This window comes from Protobothrops mucrosquamatus, unplaced genomic scaffold (assembly GCF_001527695.2).
Source record: "Protobothrops mucrosquamatus isolate PMUCROS unplaced genomic scaffold, P.Mucros_1.0 scaffold656, whole genome shotgun sequence".
Classification (NCBI taxonomy): domain Eukaryota; kingdom Metazoa; phylum Chordata; class Lepidosauria; order Squamata; family Viperidae; genus Protobothrops; species Protobothrops mucrosquamatus.
The window spans coordinates 234081-256405 of NW_015386945.1; the positions used below are offsets into that span (position 1 = coordinate 234081).

At 36.4% G+C, this 22325-nt stretch overlaps 1 protein-coding gene across 2 annotated transcripts in view; it reads left to right on the forward strand.

Moving 5' to 3' along the window:
• The first annotated feature begins 6226 nt into the window (after positions 1–6226).
• The window catches only part of MYO1B (myosin IB), a 110134-nt gene continuing 94035 nt past the window's right edge, over positions 6227–22325 (forward strand). For both annotated transcript variants that reach the window (XM_015817929.1, XM_015817930.1), the window contains exon 1: positions 6227–6361. In XM_015817929.1, the coding sequence (XP_015673415.1) occupies positions 6227–6361 (135 nt within the window). The remainder of the gene's footprint in view (positions 6362–22325) is intronic.

Consider the following 22325-nt stretch of genomic DNA (forward strand, 5'->3'; position numbering starts at 1 on the left):
AAGGCCACTGAAGCTTTATCATTACAGAAATCTAGGCTAAACAGTTCCAGAGATTTAGCTGTCTTGCCTACAGTTGAACACATCTAACGTTAGTAAGTATTTTTCTAATATTCAGTTGGAATCCATCATCCTGTGTCCTGCATTCAAACAACAGTGAACACAACTTGAACTTCTGTATGATGTCCTTTCAGGTTATCATGTAGGTAAACATATCCTTTGGTCTTTCTTCATGGGATTTAATATTTTTTTTTTATCATCTATGTTGCCCTTCTCTGAACTTTTTTTCAGTTTCTCCGAATCTTTTTTAAAATATGGTGTCTCGTACTGGTCACATTACTTTAAATGGTGTCTGACCAAATTAGAAGAAAATAGAACTATATTGCAGTGAATTTACTGGAACATGATGCGGTGGATTTTAATGCAGTGGATCAAATTTCTGCTGCAGTTTATATCTTTGGCATCGTAACAGCCTCCCTTTTGTGGCACTTAGAGCCCACGTTGACCCAAATTGCTGAAAAATAATGACACAATCTATAACCATGTTGTGGTTGGAAATAAGTAAATAAGTAAACTATAGTGTTAGCTTACCTAACCAACACTCTTTAAGATTCTCCCAAACCCCAGCCTCTCTTATGAATATTCTGTAAAGATCTTGGTATCCTCAGCCCCTTAAAATGTTAAATATGGCCATAAAGAGGCAAGGAAGTCCATCTAGAGTACAGTCTTGTAAAATTATGGTCCTCAAAGCAAAGGGTTATATTGAGTATCGGTTGTCCTTGTGTGTAGCTGGATTTTAGAAATGTTAGTAGGTATTAAATAACTCCTTTTAAGGCCATAGTAAACAAACATATAATGGACATTCAACCTTTCATTTTTAATTATCTCTTGTGGGCAAGAAGAGCCCAATTTAAGATCAGGCCTGTATTTTAGATTTGTATTTCGTAGAGCTTTACTTCAGTGTAAGAGGGTTTACACTACTCTACTATTATTTTGGCAGGGACAACTACTGAAGGATTCATCTAAGCCTTGGAAAGGACCAAGAATGGAGAGGCTTTATATATGCTAATCCACAGTTTTTCAGATACTTTGCACAGCCCATACTCTACAATGTCCATGTGGCTTGGCATTCAAGGCTGTGAAAATGGCTACAACATTTGATCCACCTTAATTGCTGTGGTTCTAATGTATTATAAGATAGAATTTTATTGAAGAAAAACAGCATCCCAAAAAACATGTAATGTTCCCACTACCAGGAAACAGAGTTTGTAAAAATATAAATCTAGAAGAAAAATATGAAACATATTTTGCTGGCTTGCATATTCTTTGCATATTTGTGGCTTGCAGTATTGAATGCAAATCTATTTAGTGCGTCATTAACAGAAACAAACAAGATATATGACACGAAATATTTTATCCTGGTTGGGGCAAATATATGTTGGGGGAACACACTTCTCTGATTTTACATTTACTAATTATGGGTTGAATTTAGTTATTTCTGTTTTACTCTCACTGAGTGAGTGCATGGACCAAAACTCTGAATTGATACTGGCGCTATTCCATAATATGTCAATGCTGTATGTTTTTCTTTGCTGTACAAACTGTATTTTTCATTGAGGACATCTGTGATTCATTGAAGAATCAGTTATTGCTTAAAAATATTAATTGTCTCACCAATGCCCCAAAATCTGTGTCACACCACAAAGTGAAATATACCGTATGAACCCAATTACTCCTGTATTTCATTTCCCTTTAGTTGGCATTTCATTGCTCTTTTCCTGCACTATAGTGTGTTTGCATAAATACCAGACCCTATGCAGAGCATAAATTGAAGCACTTTGGAGTGCCCTCAGGGTCCCTACTCAAAACTGTGAAGTGATTAAAGGCATGCATACACATGATTATTACTGAATAGAAACTAAAGGGATGCTTTCCTTGTTGAATGATTTATACAGGTATGGATCATCTCTTTGCGTCAGTATAAAACAGGTACCTGATGAAGAATCATAAATGTATTATAAATATAAACAATAATAAATATAGTCTTAAAATGCAATAAGACTCTGGTTTTACTCCAGCAAACATGCCTATCTCTCACTGAAAAATTAACAAACTTCTATTATGGATTTTTTGTAAAGACAGATTTGTGGAGAGTTCTTTAAAAGTATAAAATAAGATTCACATTTTTTAAGATTGAATATTCCAATATGAATATTTACTGTAAATATATATAATTTGCTGTTTTTTCTGAAGCTGAATTGAAGGAACAGCTAAAAATACAACTAGATCAGTATCATGTAGAAATTAATGCTTTCTTGGGGGTTCTGTTTGGAAAGATGGTTAATTTTCTGCTTTTTGATAATACAACAAAATGTTAGCAGTCATGTAGGAACCACCAGGAGTATAGAATGCTACATTTATAGTTGCTGTTTGCTGAAAATGTGTGTCTGGTGCACTAAGCTCCTGACTCAGAGAATACACTTTTTTCCTTGAAGTTTTGGTGCTTGATCTGGAATAACTGTGATGGGTAAAGAAGTATGTAAAGAAAGACTTCTGTGCCCTGATAGCCACACAGCTCAGTATCCTGCCTCTTTGCCCACTAGTTCATACTATGTGGGATTGATACCAACAATGGATTGAAACTCAATAGAATTGTTACAAGGCAAAAGCAGAGAAAAGGGGAAGGTGGCCTAAAGAAACATGGGATCTGCTGTTCACTAGTATTTCGCTGGAGTGTGAGTTAGATCATATATTTGCAATTTGCCTTTCTTCTTCTGTTCACCCTTGGAGTTGCCTCTTCATTCTTCCCCTCTCCCATCCCATAGTCCCCTTTCCATTATCTCTCTGTGGGGTCAGTTTACATTTTTTTGCAGTTCTGTCCCCACATCCAAGACCATTTTCTTTGGAATTGCCTGAATATTTCTTGCTTGCTTTCCTCTTCCACTCCACAAGCAGGAAGGGAATTTACATGCTTGTGCCAGTCTCCAGTGAGGCTCCAGTGGAAAATGACCAGCGATTTGCACCTTTATTTGACCTTACATAGCTTAGTCACCTTGTCACCCTTTCCCCAGAACTGCAATGTCCAGGAAGAAGGGAGAGAAGAGAAACTAGAAATGCTTTTATGTGGCCGTTTACACAAAATATTTTTTTTTCATCCTGGCCTGGCAATGAACCATCTGTGTGTGTGAAAGCCAGATGTGTACATCTCCAAAGCTGGAGGTGTTGTCATAATTTACACTATTCTGCCTGGCCAGGGAGCAGGTTGTGATAGGGCTGTAGCTTTAAAAGATTCCACCATATTCAGGCTTAAGAGCTTGCAGGTACATAATTGTACCAACTGGCAAACAGAGTGCTTCTAGTCATCTGTCAAAATCAACAACAGCTTTTTTATTTTTATTCATGGGATGGAGTTAAAGACATTCATTTATTATTTTAGAAGGAATCAGGGCATTAGGAAGTAATCCCCTACCTAACATTATTCTGTCCTGCCAAAGGCTTATGAGTAAAGGAAACAGAGATGTTTGGGAAGGATATCATTATTATACATCACACAAGGAAAATAACAAATAGAAAGAAATTCTCCCGTTGCTTATAATTCTGAAATCTGAGTCATTTAACATTAATGTTAAAGATTCAGGACAAAGAAATAATTATTTGTAGAGGACCAATTAAACTACGGAACATGCTGACACAAAATAGGTCGATAGCCATAGAGGTGAACCATTTGGAAGATAAGTTAGAAAAATTTAAGAGGGAGGTACCGGCAAGTACAAAATGTTCCGTCTCAGGGGAATCCGTGTTTGAATTAAGGAAACAACGACGGAGTAGCAAATATAGGAAGCAGTTCAGGTTGTGTCAGCCTTCTGAGGTAGACCAGATAGGAAACACAACCAGATTCTACTGTATTGTAAGGCTACATTAACAGAATCTTGCACATCTGAAAATACAAATCTCTGGCCTTCTCCTTGACAGTCTGAGAACTTACGTATGTGTGTGTCCCTTCTGAGACTTTTTTCTCCGTCAGTTATGCAGCTGCCAGCTATGCCCTCTCTTATCCGACCATTCCCAAGGCAGTATTTGTCACCTCTTCCTCTTCTCCCAAGGTCAATCCCACATGCCACTACAGGTTCTTTAAGGAGTTGCCTACTGCTACAATCTGTGTGGCCACACGGATTCCAAAGCACTTTTCCTGTTCACTTCTATAGAGACTATATGCCAATGTATTTTTTGATGCAAACAAGAGTGGAGAATTCTATTGTCCTTAAGTTAGCTTGTGGGCATTTAAGTAGCATCTGTTGGCCACAATAGAAAAAACAGTGCTTCACTGAACAGACGTTTGGTCCAATTCACTACTGCCTTTCTTATCTTCTTACAAGCATATTGCCATAGGAAGAGATCCATACTGTTTGACTCATAAAGTTAGCTATACATATGTGCTTTAGATACTGTTTGATGCATTTAGGCTAGATTTGTAATTGGAGTAAGATTAGCATAAAAAAGGAAGCTTACTGATTTGGCTATAGCTTTCCTCTAAATTCTTTAATACACTTATGTAGGTAACTTGTAATTTAGTATAATAAAACCTGAGAAACTAAATATGTAAGCCACAAGTAACCTTGTTAGAATTTGTATTTCTCAGAAAAATAAATCTTTTTTTTCAAGATTAGATGAAATGTTAGTGATTTCTATGAGCAAGATTAATTCAAGTTATTTGCTGTTTTCCTGAAAACATTTAATCTCTTGGACAAATTACATTCATATTTAAAGTTCAACAATATATATTTAAGAGCTCTTGTTACTGTGGGTTAATGTATGCAAACTTTCTTGAAATTAAGATCCATTTTTAATTTATCCTTCTGGATAAAATTGTAGCTTTAGCTAGTACAGTAGGACACCTTAAACACTGAGTATTGATACTTGTAGGAAATTGATTTATTTTTTCTTGTTTTATCACTTTTTCATTAAGTGATATTATTATTATTATTATTATTATTATTATTATTATTATTATTATTATTATTATTATTATTATTATTATTATTATTATTATTATTATTATTATTATTATATCAGGTTTGTAAAATATTAGATGATTATATTAATCAAATAGCCAGAAATGCTTACTTGAAACATAGGAGATTGCTTACTTGAAAGTTACAAATGAACAGCATAGCCAGATACAGTTAGAGAAGGTGAGGAATGTCTAGGGCAGTGGTGGCAAACCTATGCCACACGTACCAGAGGGGGCACTCAGAGCCCTCTTTGTGGGCATGCGTGCCATCGCCCCAGCCCCATCTCCCCTTGTGTCCCGTTCCTCACCAGTAGCCCCCCAGAGGAGAGTCACCCCCGGGCGCAGCCCATGCGGAGCAGTGTAGCCAAGGACATGGCAGCTGGGCAGTGAGGACAAGACTCCACCCTTGCACCCCATCGCTTGCAGATGATGTTGTGGGGCACAGGCAGAGGGCGTGGCTGCCATGGTGCTGCTGGGCCACCTGGTTTTTGGGCACTCGGTCTCTAAAAGGTTCGCCATCACTGGTCTAGGGATTCATTTACAATCCTGGACTGAATTCCTATAATTATTGCCTTTACTTTCTCACTCTTTTACTGAGTTGTACTTGTAACTAAAATGAAAGATCAAGAAGCAGTATGTGCGCCAAGTCAGAATTTTAGAGATAGTTCTGAATTTACCAGTCAGTGCTTGGGGTTTAGGCATATAATATAATATTCAAGAAAATAATTGCCACGGGTATAGATCTGCAATTTCTAAGATGTTATGTAGAGTCTAAACTTTTCAGCAAATTGTATGTGTTATTTCATGATGGCTCTTTTTTCAAAGATCCTGAATTAGTTCTTCAAAGCTAGTTGTTCTTATGATGACTTTCCTTATGAGACCTACTATAATTCTTGCAAACAGTAATTTATAGAAGTAAGGAAATAAAATTTTTAATAGTGCTTTGAACTTTCCTGAACAGCTTTTTCGTAACTTTCATATAGTAAAACCAGACAGTGGAAACAATCATTTTCTGACTTTGAAAACTATCCAGTCGAGTGTTTCTGTTTTATTTATTTATCCATCCATCTTACTATAAACAATCTTTTTCCAAATGCTTTTTGCTGCGTGTTGGAATGCTAGAAATGACCATTGTAGGTCTTCATTCTTCCATTGTGGTAATTTAAATGTTATATTAAATGTTAATCTCTCTCCTTTTTTTTGCTATAGTAAAGAAAAATGGCAAAAATGGAGGTGAAGACATCTCTTCTTGACAATATGATTGGAGTTGGAGATATGGTGCTTCTTGAGCCCCTTACTGAGGAAACTTTTATCAGCAATCTCAAACAACGCTTTGATCACAATGAAATATATGTAAGTACACTATAAATAATTTCCGTATATTATTTTATATGGGATTCATTTCACACAAAAAGGCATGGATTGAAATCTCTAGACTGATATGTGAAACGTGATTTTTCCCAATATTACAAAAATAAGATGATTAAATGTGTGATATATATTTAGATGCAGAACAGTGGATCTATTTAACGGCTGCAGTAGATTGAGTAATCTAATAATCTAATTATACATTGTATAATTTCCTTTGTTTGCTCTGTCTTAGTAAAAAGTATTAATAGTGACATATGGCTCGTGAGACAATAAAACAATGGATAAAGATGAGATTAGGAAACCTAAGAACAGGAGAAAAGGAAGGGCTAAGTGGGAATAATTGGAGGAGAAAAAGGGTAGTTTAGGATTCCATTTAAAAGTAAATATCTTTTATTTATGCATTTTCATATACAGATACAAATATGCTGTTTCTTGAAAGTCTATTGAGCGATTCTCATTTGGCGTTAGTATATCACATGAAGCCACAGTGTTGTTCGAGAGGTTCTTTTATTCAGTGCACTGTGTTTCTGAATCAGGGTTTTGCTTAGCATGTTATGCATGCTTAGCCAGTTATCATTTACTGAGCAAATCACATTGTCAACTCTGGTTCAACATGATGTACAAATCCAGCATTTTTCATTTTCTCTTGAAGTCCTTTGGAACTGCATCTGCTGCCTTAATGCAAATGACAGAATGGCCTCCCTCTCCAGAATTATGCTTAACCCTCTTTTAGATGAAAAGTTGTTTACACTTGCCACAGAAGGTTGCAACTTAAAAGCCTCTTTAAATGTTATGCTTGCTTTTGTTAAAAGAAAAACCTTCCATGTCTCAATATCATAGTCTTTCTTGGTTTAGAGATAGTCTGCCTCTCTCCACTCTACACCTCTCTACAATTAACTACGTTTGCTCTTTCACTTTGATTTGGAATTTAAGTCATCCACTGAAAAGAACGTTAACCTTAACCTGGATTACATTCTGAAAATTGTTTAGTGTTCTGTTCTTACCCCTGATATAAGAATTACAGCATTATATGCTGTACTTCATTTGGTTTACAAAAGTTCATTCCTGTGGTGGAAAGGATTGCTTACTAATAAAGGAGGATTGTAAAAAATGTTGTACTTCTACACATATATCAAAGACATGGGAAAGTCAGCATTATTTTCTAAAACCAAGTCAACATTTTATAATTGCCCAGGTTATGTTTTCTACTGTTGACTTGAGATTTACAATAAGGGTGTCATAATCAAGGCAGATTACTCTTGTCAAAACTGATATATAAACTGACTAAATTAAAATTCATTGTTTGCCCATAGATTAATATGCTCACAACCCATTTACTCATAATATAATCATAATTTACATTTACTCATACTGTAAAATAAAACGGATTCAAGAAAATATTTTAAAAAACTTAAAAATATCAGTTGGTCATTGTTATGATATTAAGATATCATAAAATGGAGTATATTGATCTAAATATTTTCATCTATGAGTCTTAGGTATACATGTATGAATGTATTGTAAGAAACGTTAAGCAAGTGGCTTTTATTGTGGTTTGCTAATATGTGAAATGGATTTCAGACGTGTTGGGATTACAATCCTGAGTGTTATATCTAATACTTGGTTCGGTTTTTAATTTTAATCTTAGGTCTTTCACAGTTCCAGTAGTTTCCAATATTGTTACTTTTATACACGTTCTTTCACAAATAAAGGTTCTCAACAAAATTCCTAGAGTAATGTTTCAAGTCTATAGAACATCAAACAATGTAAAAATATATTATATGAAAAGAATCTATGAATATTCCTTTAAAGAAGGAAAATCATTGAAACAAAGCATATTCTTTGTGTTCCTATACAACATACTACTCTTGCAAACTAATGTTCTCAGTGCTAGCAGCAACTGATGAGGAAAGAGATCTTGTAGTAATGGTAAACAGTTCAGTAAAGGTGTCAATACACATGCTATAAAAATGGCAAGAGTGTGTTAAGGATAATGAGAGAAAGTATTGAAAATCGAGATGCCAGTATCATAAAACCCTTACTTTATATGAATCAATGATGTGATTGTATCTGGAATGTTCTGTGCATTTCTGGCCACTGTGCCTCAAAACGTTATAATTGAGCCAGAGACTGTTTATAGGAGGGCAGCTAAAACGATCAAGAGGGTGGAGCAGCTTCCCTGTCAGGAAAGGTTTGCAATATTTTGGATTGGTTAGTCTAGAAAAAAGGGGAATGAGAGAGGACATAATTTAGGAATACAAAATTATGCATGGTGTGGGTAAAAGGGACAAAGGAAAGCTATCTCCTTCTCAAAGATACTAAAACCAAATGTCATCCAATGACGATGAACCCTGAAAGAATCAGGACAGAAAAAGGATATTTTTAAAAACTACAATGCTTAATTTAGTTTTGGAATTTACTGCCCCAAGATGTGGTATTGGCTATCAGCTTGGCTGGCTTCAAAAAAGGGTTGGACCAATTCACGGAAGTCCTAAGGATCAATGTCTATTAGCCTCCATAGCAGACTGCCTCTGAAGGCCATCTGTTGGGAGACTAATAGGTTTCCCTGTGCTCTTGAGGAGCCCTTGGTACTTTCTCAGCTTGGTTGCTTTCTTGTAGACATTTCATTACCCAAACTAGGTAACATCATCAGTGCCAGGGGTTAGGGTTAGCTAGCACAGCTGGACTAGATGAGTGAGCAGTCCAATCTAGCAGGGCAGTGCTTATGGTCTTATATTTGATGCATCAGTTATAAATCTTAACAGGATATACGAGCTTATATAAGATGGCATAATTCTTCAATATCTGGAGTGCAGTTGTTACAGAAAATCTTACATGTATAACTTTTGGCTTATTTCAGAATGGTCATGACTGCAGTGAGTGGAGAAAACTTTCCTTCACAAAAGTGCATATGAAGGAAAACATAAATAACATTATATACAGATCTTTCAATTAAAACCTCCCCCTCTCCAATTCTTTCTGTGTGAATCTCTGATACCTTCCAATGTGTCTGGTTTAAAAATAAAATACTTTTAATGGTGGTGAAACAGAGTGAATCCAAACCCCACAAAAATTATCTCTTAGATCTTAGGACCAGCTTATGGAACAGCTTCATGTTTGGGGAGGTGGCAATGGGCAGGAAATTAACGATTCTGCTTGTTGTGGTATGATTTTTATTATTATTTTAAGAATCATTTGCCTTCCAATAAATGTTACGATGAAAAATTTTGTCCAATGACAGGGTTCTTCTTTCCTACAGGCTTTCAAATAAGTATTTAAAATTCCTATCTTCAGCTCTTGGATAAAACAGTAAATGACAAAGGAACCAAACTACAGGTAGTCCTAGTTCATTTAGTGACCATTTGAAGTTACAAAGACATTGAAAAAAGTAACTTAGGACCATTTTTTACACTTATGTCCGTTGCAGCATCCTCATGGTTATGTGATCAAAATTCAGACACTTGGCAACTGATTCATATTTATGACGGTTGCAATGTCCCAGGGTCATGTAATCACCTTTTGTGACCTTCAATGGGGAAACCAGATTCACTTAATAACTGTGTACTAACTTAACAACTACAGTGATTCACTTAACAACTGTGGCTGGGAAGGTTATAAAATGGGGCAAAATTCACTTAACAAATGTCTCACTTAGCAACAAAAACTTCGGGCTCAATTGAGATCGTAAGTCGAGGACTACCTGTATCCAATTGACTTTAAGAATGTCAACTCATGTCCCCAGGACAGGATTAATAAGATTAAAACAAAATCCTCGGTAATGTTAAGAAATGATGTTTGATTGCCAATGTTTTTTCAGTGAGGTGCCATACTACATATTCCCTTCCTGATTTATTTTCTTTTTATTTTCTAATTAATGCTATAAATGTAATGACATTTGACTGGAAAATTGGCAACAAACCCTGGAGGATAAGCAGCAGGAAATATGAAGAAAACTGCATGTATTTATTCACCAAGAGTTGAGCTCAACTCAAGGGCATCTTTGCAATGTAAATTTTATTACTGCTTTCCTTTTTCACTGAATATATTTCTTTTATCTCCTCCCCTACTGCCCTACTGTAAATTATGGTTCATGAAAATATTGGTAATTTGTTTAACTGAAAAGTTTCAAATGTTGGAATTTAAATCTTTGGTTGATATAAGGACAAGAAATACAAATTGTATATACATATTGTTTAGAAGCTTCACCAAGGCTCTATGAATTCATAGCTATTCTACTCTGCTTCATGAAAACAGAACTTTACTACATAACAAATGTTCCTCACTTTCACTTACTCCAAAGTTTCCTTAAAAAAAAAAAAGATTAGAACAGGAGCCCTCTGTGCATGTGTGTAGTGGCTCAGGGCCATAATTTTTCAATGAACATGATTGGTTCTGGCCACTTTTCTCCCATCCACCACCAACTATGTAAACAATCAAACTGCTTTTCAGTCTCATTTAAATGTTAAAATCTAATTTGGGGAAGGAATGGTGCATGCGCCAATGAAAAAGAAAGTGATTCTAGGGTTCTTGCAATGTTAGAGTTTTTCCTTTTCATCACCTCTCCATTCAAGGATTCACAGTGTTTTTAAAGCTAGAAAAGAAGGTCTTGTATTTCTAGCATTAAGTTGGATTCTGTTAATTGAATCGTATTTAATTTTTACCACACCTGTCAGATATTTGGCATAAATACTGCATTCACTTACCTGGAATCAAGCCCAAATTGAACAGTAGGCCTTACATGATTGATGTTCCTAATCACGAAATGTTTATCCTAGGATTGATTCCTTTTCTTAGTCCTTTTTCTCTCGTGCTTGTTAATGCTATAAGGTAGCGGTGTCCAATTTCATATATATTTGACTCCAAGGTCGTGGTGAGGTATAATGGAATTGAAGTCCCATATATCTGGAGACTTCTACTTAGGGAAAACTGGTATTATTGAATGGCCAGCTTAAAATTCTTTAGAAATAGAGTACAACTTTAAGAACTCATTCATAAACTAAAAAAAAAAAGTTAATTAATATGATAGTTTAGGAATTGCAGTTTAAACAAATAAAGGTGAATTGTAATTTAATTTGTTTACAGACTAAGCTTTTTGATGTAATCTAATTTATAATTTTTTCCTGGGGGTTGGTTTGACTCAGTCAAAACACATCTTCCTTTGCCATTGATCAGCTTTATTCTGTAATCAGTTTATTTCAGTAAAAATAATATAGACGGACATGGGGAGAAATCTAATGCAAACCAGTATACGGATATTATAAACAAATATAAATCACCTATACATTTTGCTGTACAGTTTTTGAATTAAACGGGGAGACATTTTGTTGTTAGTTGCGAAGTCGTGTCCGACCCATCGCGACCCCATGGACAACATTCCTCCAGGCCTTCCTGTCCTCTACCATCTTCTGGAGTCCATTTAAACTCACGCCTACTGCTTCAGTGACTCCATCCAGCCACCTCATTCTCTGTCGTCCCCTTCTTCTATTGCCCTCAATCTTTCCCAGCATTAGGCTCTTCTCCAGTGAGTCTTTCTTCTCATTAGGTGGCCAAAGTACTTGAGTTCCAACTTCAGGATCTGGCCTTCTAAAGAGCAGTCAGGGTTGATCTCCTCTAGGACTGACTGGTTTGATCGCCTTGCAGTCCAGGGGACTCACAGGAGTCTTCTCCAGCACCATAGTTCAAAGGCTTCAATTCTTTTGCGCTCAGCCTTTCTTATGGTCCAACTTTCACAGCCATACATTGCAACTGGGAAAACCATGGCCTTGACTATACATACTTTTGTTGGCAGGGTGATGTCTCTGCTTTTTAGTATGCTGTTTAGATTTGCCATAGCTATCCTCCCCAGGAGCAAGCGTCTTTTAATTTCTTGGCTGCAGTCCCCATCTGCGGTGATCTTGGAGCCCAGGAAGATAAAATCTGTCACTACCTCCATTTCTTCCCCATCTATTTGCCAGGAATTGAGAGGGTCGGATACCATGATCTTGGTTTTCTTAATGTTGAGTTTCAAGCCAACTTTTGCACTATCCTTCTTCACCTGCATGAAGAGGCTCTTTAGTTCCTCTTCATTTTCTGCCATTAGAGTGGTATCATCTGCATATCCTAGGTTGTTGAAATGTGTACATTAAATAAAGGAAGTCACAGGATGGAAATAGTTTGTTATGGTTTAGAAAAATTGCAAAACAGTACAGTATTTACATGAAGAAATAGTACTTTCAGATCTATATATGTAGGGAAGATATTAGTAAAAATATATTTCATAAAAGAAATGAGCAGAAAACTATAATTCAGTGTAGAAACTGACAGCTTAACATTAGAAAAAAATAAGAAAGAGAATTTAACAAACATTAACAAATTGCTCATTCCATAGTACGAGATTGAGTAATGTGTACTTGAGGTGGGTGGAAGAGGAATAATATGACTTAGTTTTCAGACTGAATCAGTTTTAATCCTAACCAATGTACAACAATCCTATGAGGTAAAATAGAGACTAAAACTGGTTTAAGAAGCTATTATCTGTGAGGAAGATGGGCAAAATCTGATGAATAAATAAATACTCTTTGAAACCATTTATTACTGATAAAAAATCCTATTCCATTAAGCTTTCAGTGATGGAACAAAAAATTGAAAACTATTTCAGCTGTAGATAAGGATGATAAGATTTGTACTTTTGGACTCTGACAACAGCTGTCTGAAATTATCGGGTATCCAACAACAGCATGACATAAGCAAGGTTGCCAGATCCACATATACCAGGCTTACTTTGAAGGTCTACCTGCAAGTGAGATCTGGCAGAATAGAATAGAGCTGGAAGGGACCTTGGAGATCTTCTAGTCCAACCCCCTGCTCAGGGGGAGGGGGTTTGATTTCAAGACAAGTGACCGTCTAGTCTCTTCTTAAAAACCTCCAGTGATGGAGTGCCCACGATTTCTGAAGGCAAACTGTTCCACTGGTTAACTGTCCTCACTGTTAGGAAGTTTCTCCTTAATGCTTCTCTCTTTGGTCAGTTTCCAACCATTGTTTCTTGTCTTTCCCTCTGGTGCTTTGGAGAATAGTTTGACACCCTTTTCTTTGTGGCAACCCCTCAAATACTGGAATACTGCTATCATGTTGCCCCTGTTTATTCTTTTCTTTAGACTAGCCAAGCCCAAGTCCTGAAGCTGTTCTTCGTATGTTTTAGTCTCTGGGCCTTTGATCATTTTAGTTGCTCTTCTCTGAACTTTTTCCAAGATTTCAACACCTTATTTGTAGTATGGTGACCAAAATTGGTTGCACTATTCCAGGTGTGGTCTTACTAGGGTTTATAAAGCGGTAATAATAATAATAATAATAATAATAATAATAATAATAATAATAATAATAATAATAATAATAATAATAATAATAATAGTAGTAGTAGTAGTAGTAGTAGTAGTAGTAGTAGTAGTAGTAATAGTAATAGTAATAGTAAAGTTGGAAGGGACCTTGGAGGTCATCTAGTCAGGCAGGAAACCCTATACCATTTCGGACAAATGGCTGTCCAGTCTCTTCTTAAAAACCTCCAGTGATGGAGCATTCACCGCTTCTGGAGGCAGGTTGTGATCTTGATTCTATGCCTCTGTTTATACAACCCAAGATTGTATTAGGGTTATTAGATTATTAGATGTTATTAGATGTATTACAGAAATCAGAATAAGCTGTGCTTGGATTCTCATAATTGTAGAGGCCTAAGATTTTTTCAGATGTTCTTCTGGAAATAGGGGTGATGCAGAGAGACAGGGCTTGTCCCTTAACAACACTCATCATCTCTGCATTTAAATGAGAACTCTGTCATATTCATTTGAAGGCACACAACTGGGGTAATGATAAAGCAGCACTTGGACAATTTTACTGTTGTGTAGACAAAGAAAATGCTATCTGGAACTATGTGCTCCAGCTTGGTTGTAATGGAAACTGTAGTTCAACCCAGTTGGAAGTCACATGAATTTTGTAATGAAATTTTGATTTTGGGTTTTGCTGATTAGATAGGTTTGTTGTTATAGCTATGGCTAGCGTAAGAGTCAGAAGTCAATGTTTTCCCCTTTCTTTTTCTCTTTACCATACACTTTTTTCTCTTTTTCTTTCCCTCCCCCATTTTCCCATTATTTTCATTTTTTCTTTGTATTTCTGTATTTTATATTTTGATAAAATAATAAAAATGTGAAATCTCCAAAAAACAAATCAGTTTTGTAATCCCAACTACAGATTGAAGAGTGACGACCAGGATAATGAACCTCATGCTATCAAAGAACAATTTCAGATATACTTTTTCATTTAGACATTATTCAGGTTGCAAGTCTACATTTAATATAAATTTTTCACAGCTAAATACTGTAAGGCTGCTGCCTTATCATCTTGTTTTATGATACAGGTAGTCCTCAATTTATGACCACAATTGGGACCAGAATAAGTTGATGTAATTGTAAATCATGTTGGATCTGATTTTATGACAAGTGTAAAAGAAGTGTAAATCACTTTTTCCAAGGCCATTGTAATTTTGAACCATCATTAAGTGAATGGTCATAAGTTGGGAACTATTTTATATCATTTTAACATACTTTGTTTATTGTTTCTATGTATCATTGTGGTTTTTCCTCTGTGGGGAATATCAGCAATAAAACAAATGTTGTCATGTGCAAGTTTAATTAAATGTCAATCATTAACTGGCAGAAAGGTTGATGATCTAGTAACAATTTTGCTTGGTTAATCAATTTATACAGCTGCTCAACTCAAACTGCAACTCTGGATAGCTAACAGGATTAATAATATCAAATAAAATAGAAGCAACAAATAGTAATTTTATAAATGAGACAGTTGAAGCCAGGGCATAAGAAAACTGCAGGCGACTAGTCCTGTGGTCACCAGAAGTCAACACTATGAAGGAAAATAAATGAACAAACAAAGTAAATATGAAAAATTAGTTTATATATAACTACTTCTTGTATGCTCCTGTAGTTTTATAGATGTAGTTTGAGTCTAGCCCTTACGTTTTTACTACAAGTAGTCCTCACTTAACTGACTGCAGTTGGGATAGCAAGTCCATGCTAAATGATGTTGTAAAGCGAAGCATCCTGTGGCTGTTCTGACTTATGACATCAGTTCTATCTGCAGTCATTAAGTTGTTAGTATGATGTCACGTAAGTGCAACTTATGACTTCCTACCAGCTTCTCCAATGACTTAGCTCAGTGATGGCAAACCTTTTAGAGACTGAGTGCCCAAATTGCAACCCAAAACCCACTTATGCATCGTCGGGTGCTGGGTGGGCGTGGCCCATTGGGTGGGTGTGGCCCATTGGGTGGGCGTGGCTGCAGTGGTAATGGCAGACTGGGTGGGACTAAAAAGTTCAATCAATCAATTCCAACTTTGCAAGATCTTTTTTTTTCCTGCGAGAAGTTGAAATTGACTGATTGATTGAACCTTTTTTTTTTGCACATGGCGGCGGAGGCCTAAAGCGAAAAGGTTTTATAAAACCCAGCTGAAGGCCTAGGACTTGGGCGACGGCGCGCGTGCCCACAGAGAGGGCTCTGAGTGCCGCCTCTGGCACCCGTGCCATAGGTTCGCCACCACTGACTTAGCTTGTCAGAAGCTGACTCTGAAGGTCATAAACAGCAATCTCAAAGGTGCTTTTCTTCAAAAGGCAGCTGGACTGTTTTTTGAGGAAGAAGATGTCGTTTTGCTTCTCATCCAAGAAGCTTCATCAGTTGTGACTGGATGGTGGGGGGATAGATGGATAGGTCATACACACACACCACCATCCAGTCACAACTGATGAAGCTTCTTGGATAACATCTTTCTCCTCCTCCTCCTCAAAAAACAGTCCAGTTGCCTTTGGGGGAAAAAGCACCTTTGAGAACTATGACCTGGATGACTGAGAATCTCCATAGACATAAATAGCAGTCATGTGCCTGTGAGACACTATAAGGATCATAAACGTGTGCCAGTTGCCAAATGTCTGAGTTGTGATCATGTGACCATTGAGGTACTGGGACAACTGCAATTTTGAGGACCAGTTGCAAATCTCTTTTTTTTCCCCGTGCCGTCATAATTTTTAATGATAGCTGAACATCGGTCAATAAGTAAGGGAAGACTACCTACAGTAAATTACCAGCTGGTACTGTTCTTTCTGTTTTGTTTTTTCCATTTACTTCAGGCTCTTGCTCCCTCTTTTTGCAGCTCTTAATTCCAGGTCAGAATTAAGGAGCAAATGTTATGTTGTCTATGTGGTTGTATAAATGTTGCAGTTAAAACAGCTGTGGAGTTTGCATTGGGCATGAATGTCTAACGATAGATCCCTTTATAAAAGGTCACACACATTGAGATGGTTCTTTCAGACTTTTGTGCTCAACGTTTAAAATAGTGGGGTTAATGTAGTTGTGTTGTGACACACTTAAAGCCATCACGGTAGAGCTCTATTTTCCCATCATGAAATCATTCAAATGTATAATACATCAGGGGTACTTTTTAAATCTTAGGATCAGCCTCAATTTCGCCTGTCACCCTCATTTAGGGGCTTCAGATTCTTAGAATGGTGCAAAGTAGCTTTGTTCTCCCTTCCATCGTCCACTATTCCTGGGAATGTTTTTTGTATAAAGAAAAAGTCATTGCCCATATTTGCCTATAATGTGCTGTTGCCTCTGAGGTGATAGCTAGGTGTGGATTTAAAATTACAGTTAAATAGCTTGTGGTACAGAGAAAAAAATATAAATTGAAGGTCTGACATTTCGGTGTTTTCTTTGGAATTTTAATTATATAATCACGTCACAGATATTTAGGGTGGGGATGCAAAACTTTACACATGGTGCTTTTGCAACTTCTACATTACACTCATATGCATATTAAAATATATCAAAAACAGTATAGGTGAAAGCTGATTAATCAACAATTAATTAACGTATCACCAGTTAATAGAGTTGCAAAACTAGATTGGGCAATCCAAGAGCGGTGCATCTTTGGTTATTTCTCGAACTCCTTCTTCTTGGGAAGCTTATAGTAGGGCAACAGTCACAGAGGGCTCTGGAGGAAACAGATTCAGACCTGGGCATGGGACAGAAACTGTGTTGGTGACCTGTGGCAAGATTTAGTTAGAGGGAATGCAGCTAGCCTTATCCTACTGAATTGTTCTGCAGCATTCAGCAATGTTGATCAAAATATCTTCCTGGACTGGGAATTAGAAGTAATGCTTCCCAGTGGTTATTCTCCTGCCTAAGTGAGTAGGTCCAAATGATGGTGGCAAGTGAGAAATGAGACCTTCAGGTGTTTTGTTATGGGATTCTCAATCCTTTCTCATATTCACTTTAATGTCCACATAAAGCCATAAAGGGAGAGGGCATCCATCAATTCGGGGTGAAGAATTATCAATATGCTGATGTTACCCAATCATACATCTACACCCAGGCCACAAGGGATGTGCCTTGGATGATCTAACCTGATACTTGGAGGCAGTCAGGATTTGAATGAGGAGAATCACACTTGACCCAAGGAAGATGAGAATGCTGTTAATTAGGGAACCTACTGATATGAGGACTAGACTATCTTTGATTTAAAATGAGAAACAAAGGAAGTAAGAAGGAATAAGGAAAATGTAAGAAAGAAAATAGAAAAAGAAATAGAAGAGAAAGAAAAGTTTCTTAAAAAATGGCTTCCAATCTTTTTGATGGCAGTTATAATTATATTAGAATGGAACGGAACAGAACAGAATAGAATTCTTTATTGACCAAGTGTGATCAGATACACAAGGAATTTGTCTCTGTGCATAAGCTGATATTGTATCCTTTCTAAGGTTACATCATGGCTATAAGAAAAAATAAATAAATATAATTTTATTGAGAAATTTTTTTAACAAGATAAAAACAGTATAAAACCTAAAACGAAACAAAATAAGAAAGAATAGTGAACAAATAAGAAAGAAAATAGAAAAAAGAAATAGAAAAGAAAGAAAAGATTCTTTAAAACTGGCTTCCAATCTTTTTGATGGCAGTTATCATTATTACATTATGGTCCTAAGAAAAGTTCTAAAATCAATATTGTTGCAATATCTGTCTGTATTTGTCCATTTCAAAGAGAATAGAAATATGCAAACTTTTAAGATGTTAAGATCAGTGCATCTGGAAAGAACTTGGAAAAAAATATCTTTACTTGCTTTTTAAATCCCAGTGACAGTATTAGTAAGCATCTGTTATGAATGCTTCCTCACTTTGTATGTTTCATCTCAACTTTAACCAAGCAAACTTCCTATGATTGTAATCAAGTCAAACTTGTTTTCTCCTTTTTCTCCCAAGCTTTGTGGTACTTGCTTTGAAGATATCCAATTTGCCGGCCTGAAATTCTTTCAGCGTTAAATCTAGATTCATGAAAGGGCAGCACTAATTAGCATAAAGAATTGTGGAAACACGGAAATTATCTTATGCCAGCTAAACCATGCTAGTTCAGTCTTGTCCAGTTCCTAGCTGATAGTAATTCTCCAGGAATTCTAACAACTCTGGAATTGAAGTTGGAATCTTTTCTATGTAAAGTAGAGATAGAGCCCAGTTCTCTTCAGATATTTTGGAACAGGTCCAATTGGCTTAATTACCATGCCAGGAATTATGAGGGATACAGCTTAAAAATATTTATTCAGCATGGCACTGTAAGATTCAAAGTATTATTGAAGAATGACATTTGTGTCCCACTAAATTTGTATTTATTATTAAATTTACATGCTACCCATCTCACTATTGAAGAGACTATTGAATAACATCTGCAGTTGAGAAATCTAAGTTCATATTCATTTTTTAAAAAGATTTAATTACAAAAGGAATGGGTATCTATTAGCCCCAAAAATGCAACTTTGGCTTCCAGCTGCTTGTTATCTGTAGTCTCCATCCTAGTGCTACCAATCCCTCTGACCCAAAGAAGAAGAAAGGAAGGCTTTATCTGGTGGACTGCTCTGGGCAGGTAGCAGTGGAGAAACCAGGAAAAGACATGAAAATGTTTCAGTGGAGTGGGAATGATGTGTGGGGGGTGTTTCCCCAATACACAAGAGCAGCATGTGGGTTTGAAATGGGGAAGATCTCAATGTTTTTGGTGTAGAGTAAAAACCCCGACTGCTCTTTAGAAGGCCAGATCCTGAAGTTGAAACTCAAGTACTTTGGCCACCTAATGAGAAGGAAGGACTCACTGAGAAGGGCCTAATGCTGGGAAAGATTGAGGGCAATAGAAGAATGGGATGACAGAGAATGAGGTGGCTGGATGGAATCACTGAAGCAGTAGGCATGAGCTTAAATGGACTCCAGAAGATGGTAGAGGACAGGAAGGCCTGGAGGAATGTTGTCCATGGGGTCGCGATGGGTCGGACATGACTTCGCAACTAACAACAAACAACAACAAAAATGTATACGTGTAAATTCATAAAGTGTTATAATTTCAGGAGTGGGGCTCTAATTCCCATCTCTGTTTTCTCAGATTCTTGGATAAATTACAGGTAGTCCTCGACTTAACAACGGTTTGTTTAATGACTGTTCAAAGTTACAATGGCACTGAAAATAATGACTTATGGTCATTTTTCACACTTACGACCATTGCAGCATCCCCATAGTCATGTGATCAAAATTCAGATGTTTGGCAACTGACTCGTGTTTATGATAGTTGCAATGTCCCGGGGTCATGTGATTACCTTTTGCAAACTTTTGACAAGCGAAGTCAACGGGGAATCCAAATTCAAAACTCATTTAACAACTGTCTCATTTAGCAATAGAAAGTCTGCACTCAATTGTGGTCGTAAGTTAAGAACTATCTATATTATCATATAGTCTCGCCATTTTCCCTTTTGGTGAAATAATTTCTGCCATTTCCATTTATGAATGGAAACAGTTGATGGGTTTCTAATAGTTCTCCACGTGTGTCCACTGACACCCCACCCCCCAAAGATTAAAAATCCTTCAATCATCACAGGATATGGAAAAGCATTCTAGTTTAATTCAGTATTGGCTTTGCATTTTTTAAAAAGAAAGGCGCTTGTTATTAGTGTGTGTTTTAAAAACAGTTACAGTGAAATAACAGTTAGAAATTTTCCATATGTAGGTAAAGTGAGAGAACAATTGAATTGTTTGTTTTTAAGTTTTAACTGTTGGTTATGAAGAAAATTTAAATAGTTGTCCAAACACATAACCAATCCTGTGGTAAAGCAGGAAACGGAATCCAAATTGGCTGCTGTTTTCCTGTGCTTTAATCATGAGACCCATCCTTGGGGGCTGAAGTTCTAAAATAGTAGCAGTAGAAGAACAAGGATATTCTAATTCCTTAGATGTCATGGCATTTTTCTTCCCACTACCCCAGGAGTTTTGTTTTCATCAATGGAATGCAATTACACTCATTCCATACTCAAGAAATTAAGTCATTTATATCTCTATTTGTTTATATTAGAATCCTGGTGGGAAGGAGGAAGTTGTGTGGGAAAATTCTTTTTCCCTGCCCCCCCCTTCCCCTATTGCAAAGTATAAAATTTGTGGAGTGAAAATGTAGGGCAGTTTCTTCCAACCTGGTGTTGTGGCTGCAAATTCAGAACACCCAACTGGCATCTGAAGTTTGCCAGGTTGGGGAATGTAGGGGTAATGGCATTACTATTGAAATAGAGTCCTGAGCAGGGCCTGACCCAAAGCAGTAACTTTTTGACATATTTTGGCTTAAATATGGCCATACATCTGTACCTCTTTCTAAGCGTACTGTAGTTCTTTGACCTTTGAATATACTGGCTATTTCAGAATGTGTTGTATTGGGACTATACCCCGATGAACAGCTGTTTTTTTATTTTCAAAATATCAGAGAAGCTTAATTTTAAAAAAGAGGTTATTTTTAAAATCCTCATTAGACGTGACCTTTCAACTTAACATTTTTTTTAAGTTTTCCCCTTCTGTTGTCTAAAGATAACATTTTCTCCATAGAATTTTTCAGCTATGAGACTTATTCTCTAGCTGCTTCAGCATTTTTTGTTTCTTGAAACTTTTCCTTATTACATGATAATAAATAACAGTTCAACTATTTTCACCTCTAGCTGTTTGGTTTTTTTTTGCTTTTTAATAATAAATGAAATTACTGCTAACTTTTGCATGCAAAAAAGCCTTTGCCAAGTCATTTAGCTTTGCTAATTGTGCGATATACTTTTTGGAATAGGAGCTTATATCCTACCAGTTTGCCAAGCTTATCAACCCCCCCCCCCTTCTCCTGTGGTGTTACTCAGTTCTCATAATTTCAAGTTGGTATTTGTTGTTCAATAGATCTGAAGGCATCAGGCCAGACAGTTTTTATAAGATAACAATGTTACTGTGCAATTTACATGCAGAATCCTTTAAAAAAATTGTTACTGTTTTAATGAAGTGGTGTTCTTAACGTTTCTGAGCATTCTGAAATACTTTTCCTGGGTATTAAGAAATCTTTTCCTTTTCAAAGCATGATGATAACCTGCCTGCCTCAGTTTTTGTAATTTGCTCTGATCTATAGACTCTGCGTAGCAGCATGTAACAGAGTGATAAAAATAAGACCGTTCTAAGAAAGAAACAAAAACAATAAATATATTAAATAGGGCGGGGGGAAGTCCCCAACATGTACATGTTGAAAGTACAGCAAAGCACTCTTTGTAGAGCAGCTGGATAGGCCTTTGGGATAAAAGAAGTCAATTTGCCATATAGAGGTAATAACCAACGCTTCAAAATAAGCTTGGTAACTTAATAACTAGTGCAGGATCTTCAGCTGTAGTTTTACTCTATACTGAATTCTGGGCCAGCTGAATTTAGAAGGACCCTCGGTTCATGACCAGATCACAAACCAATTCTTTTGAAGGGAACAGAAACACTTTTGGAAAAAACTATTGAAGCCAGCATTGTTGAATAAGTATAATAACATATTCTTGGGAGGATTTATTATTATTTCTTTGTTTTCAATCTTTGTATATTTGTG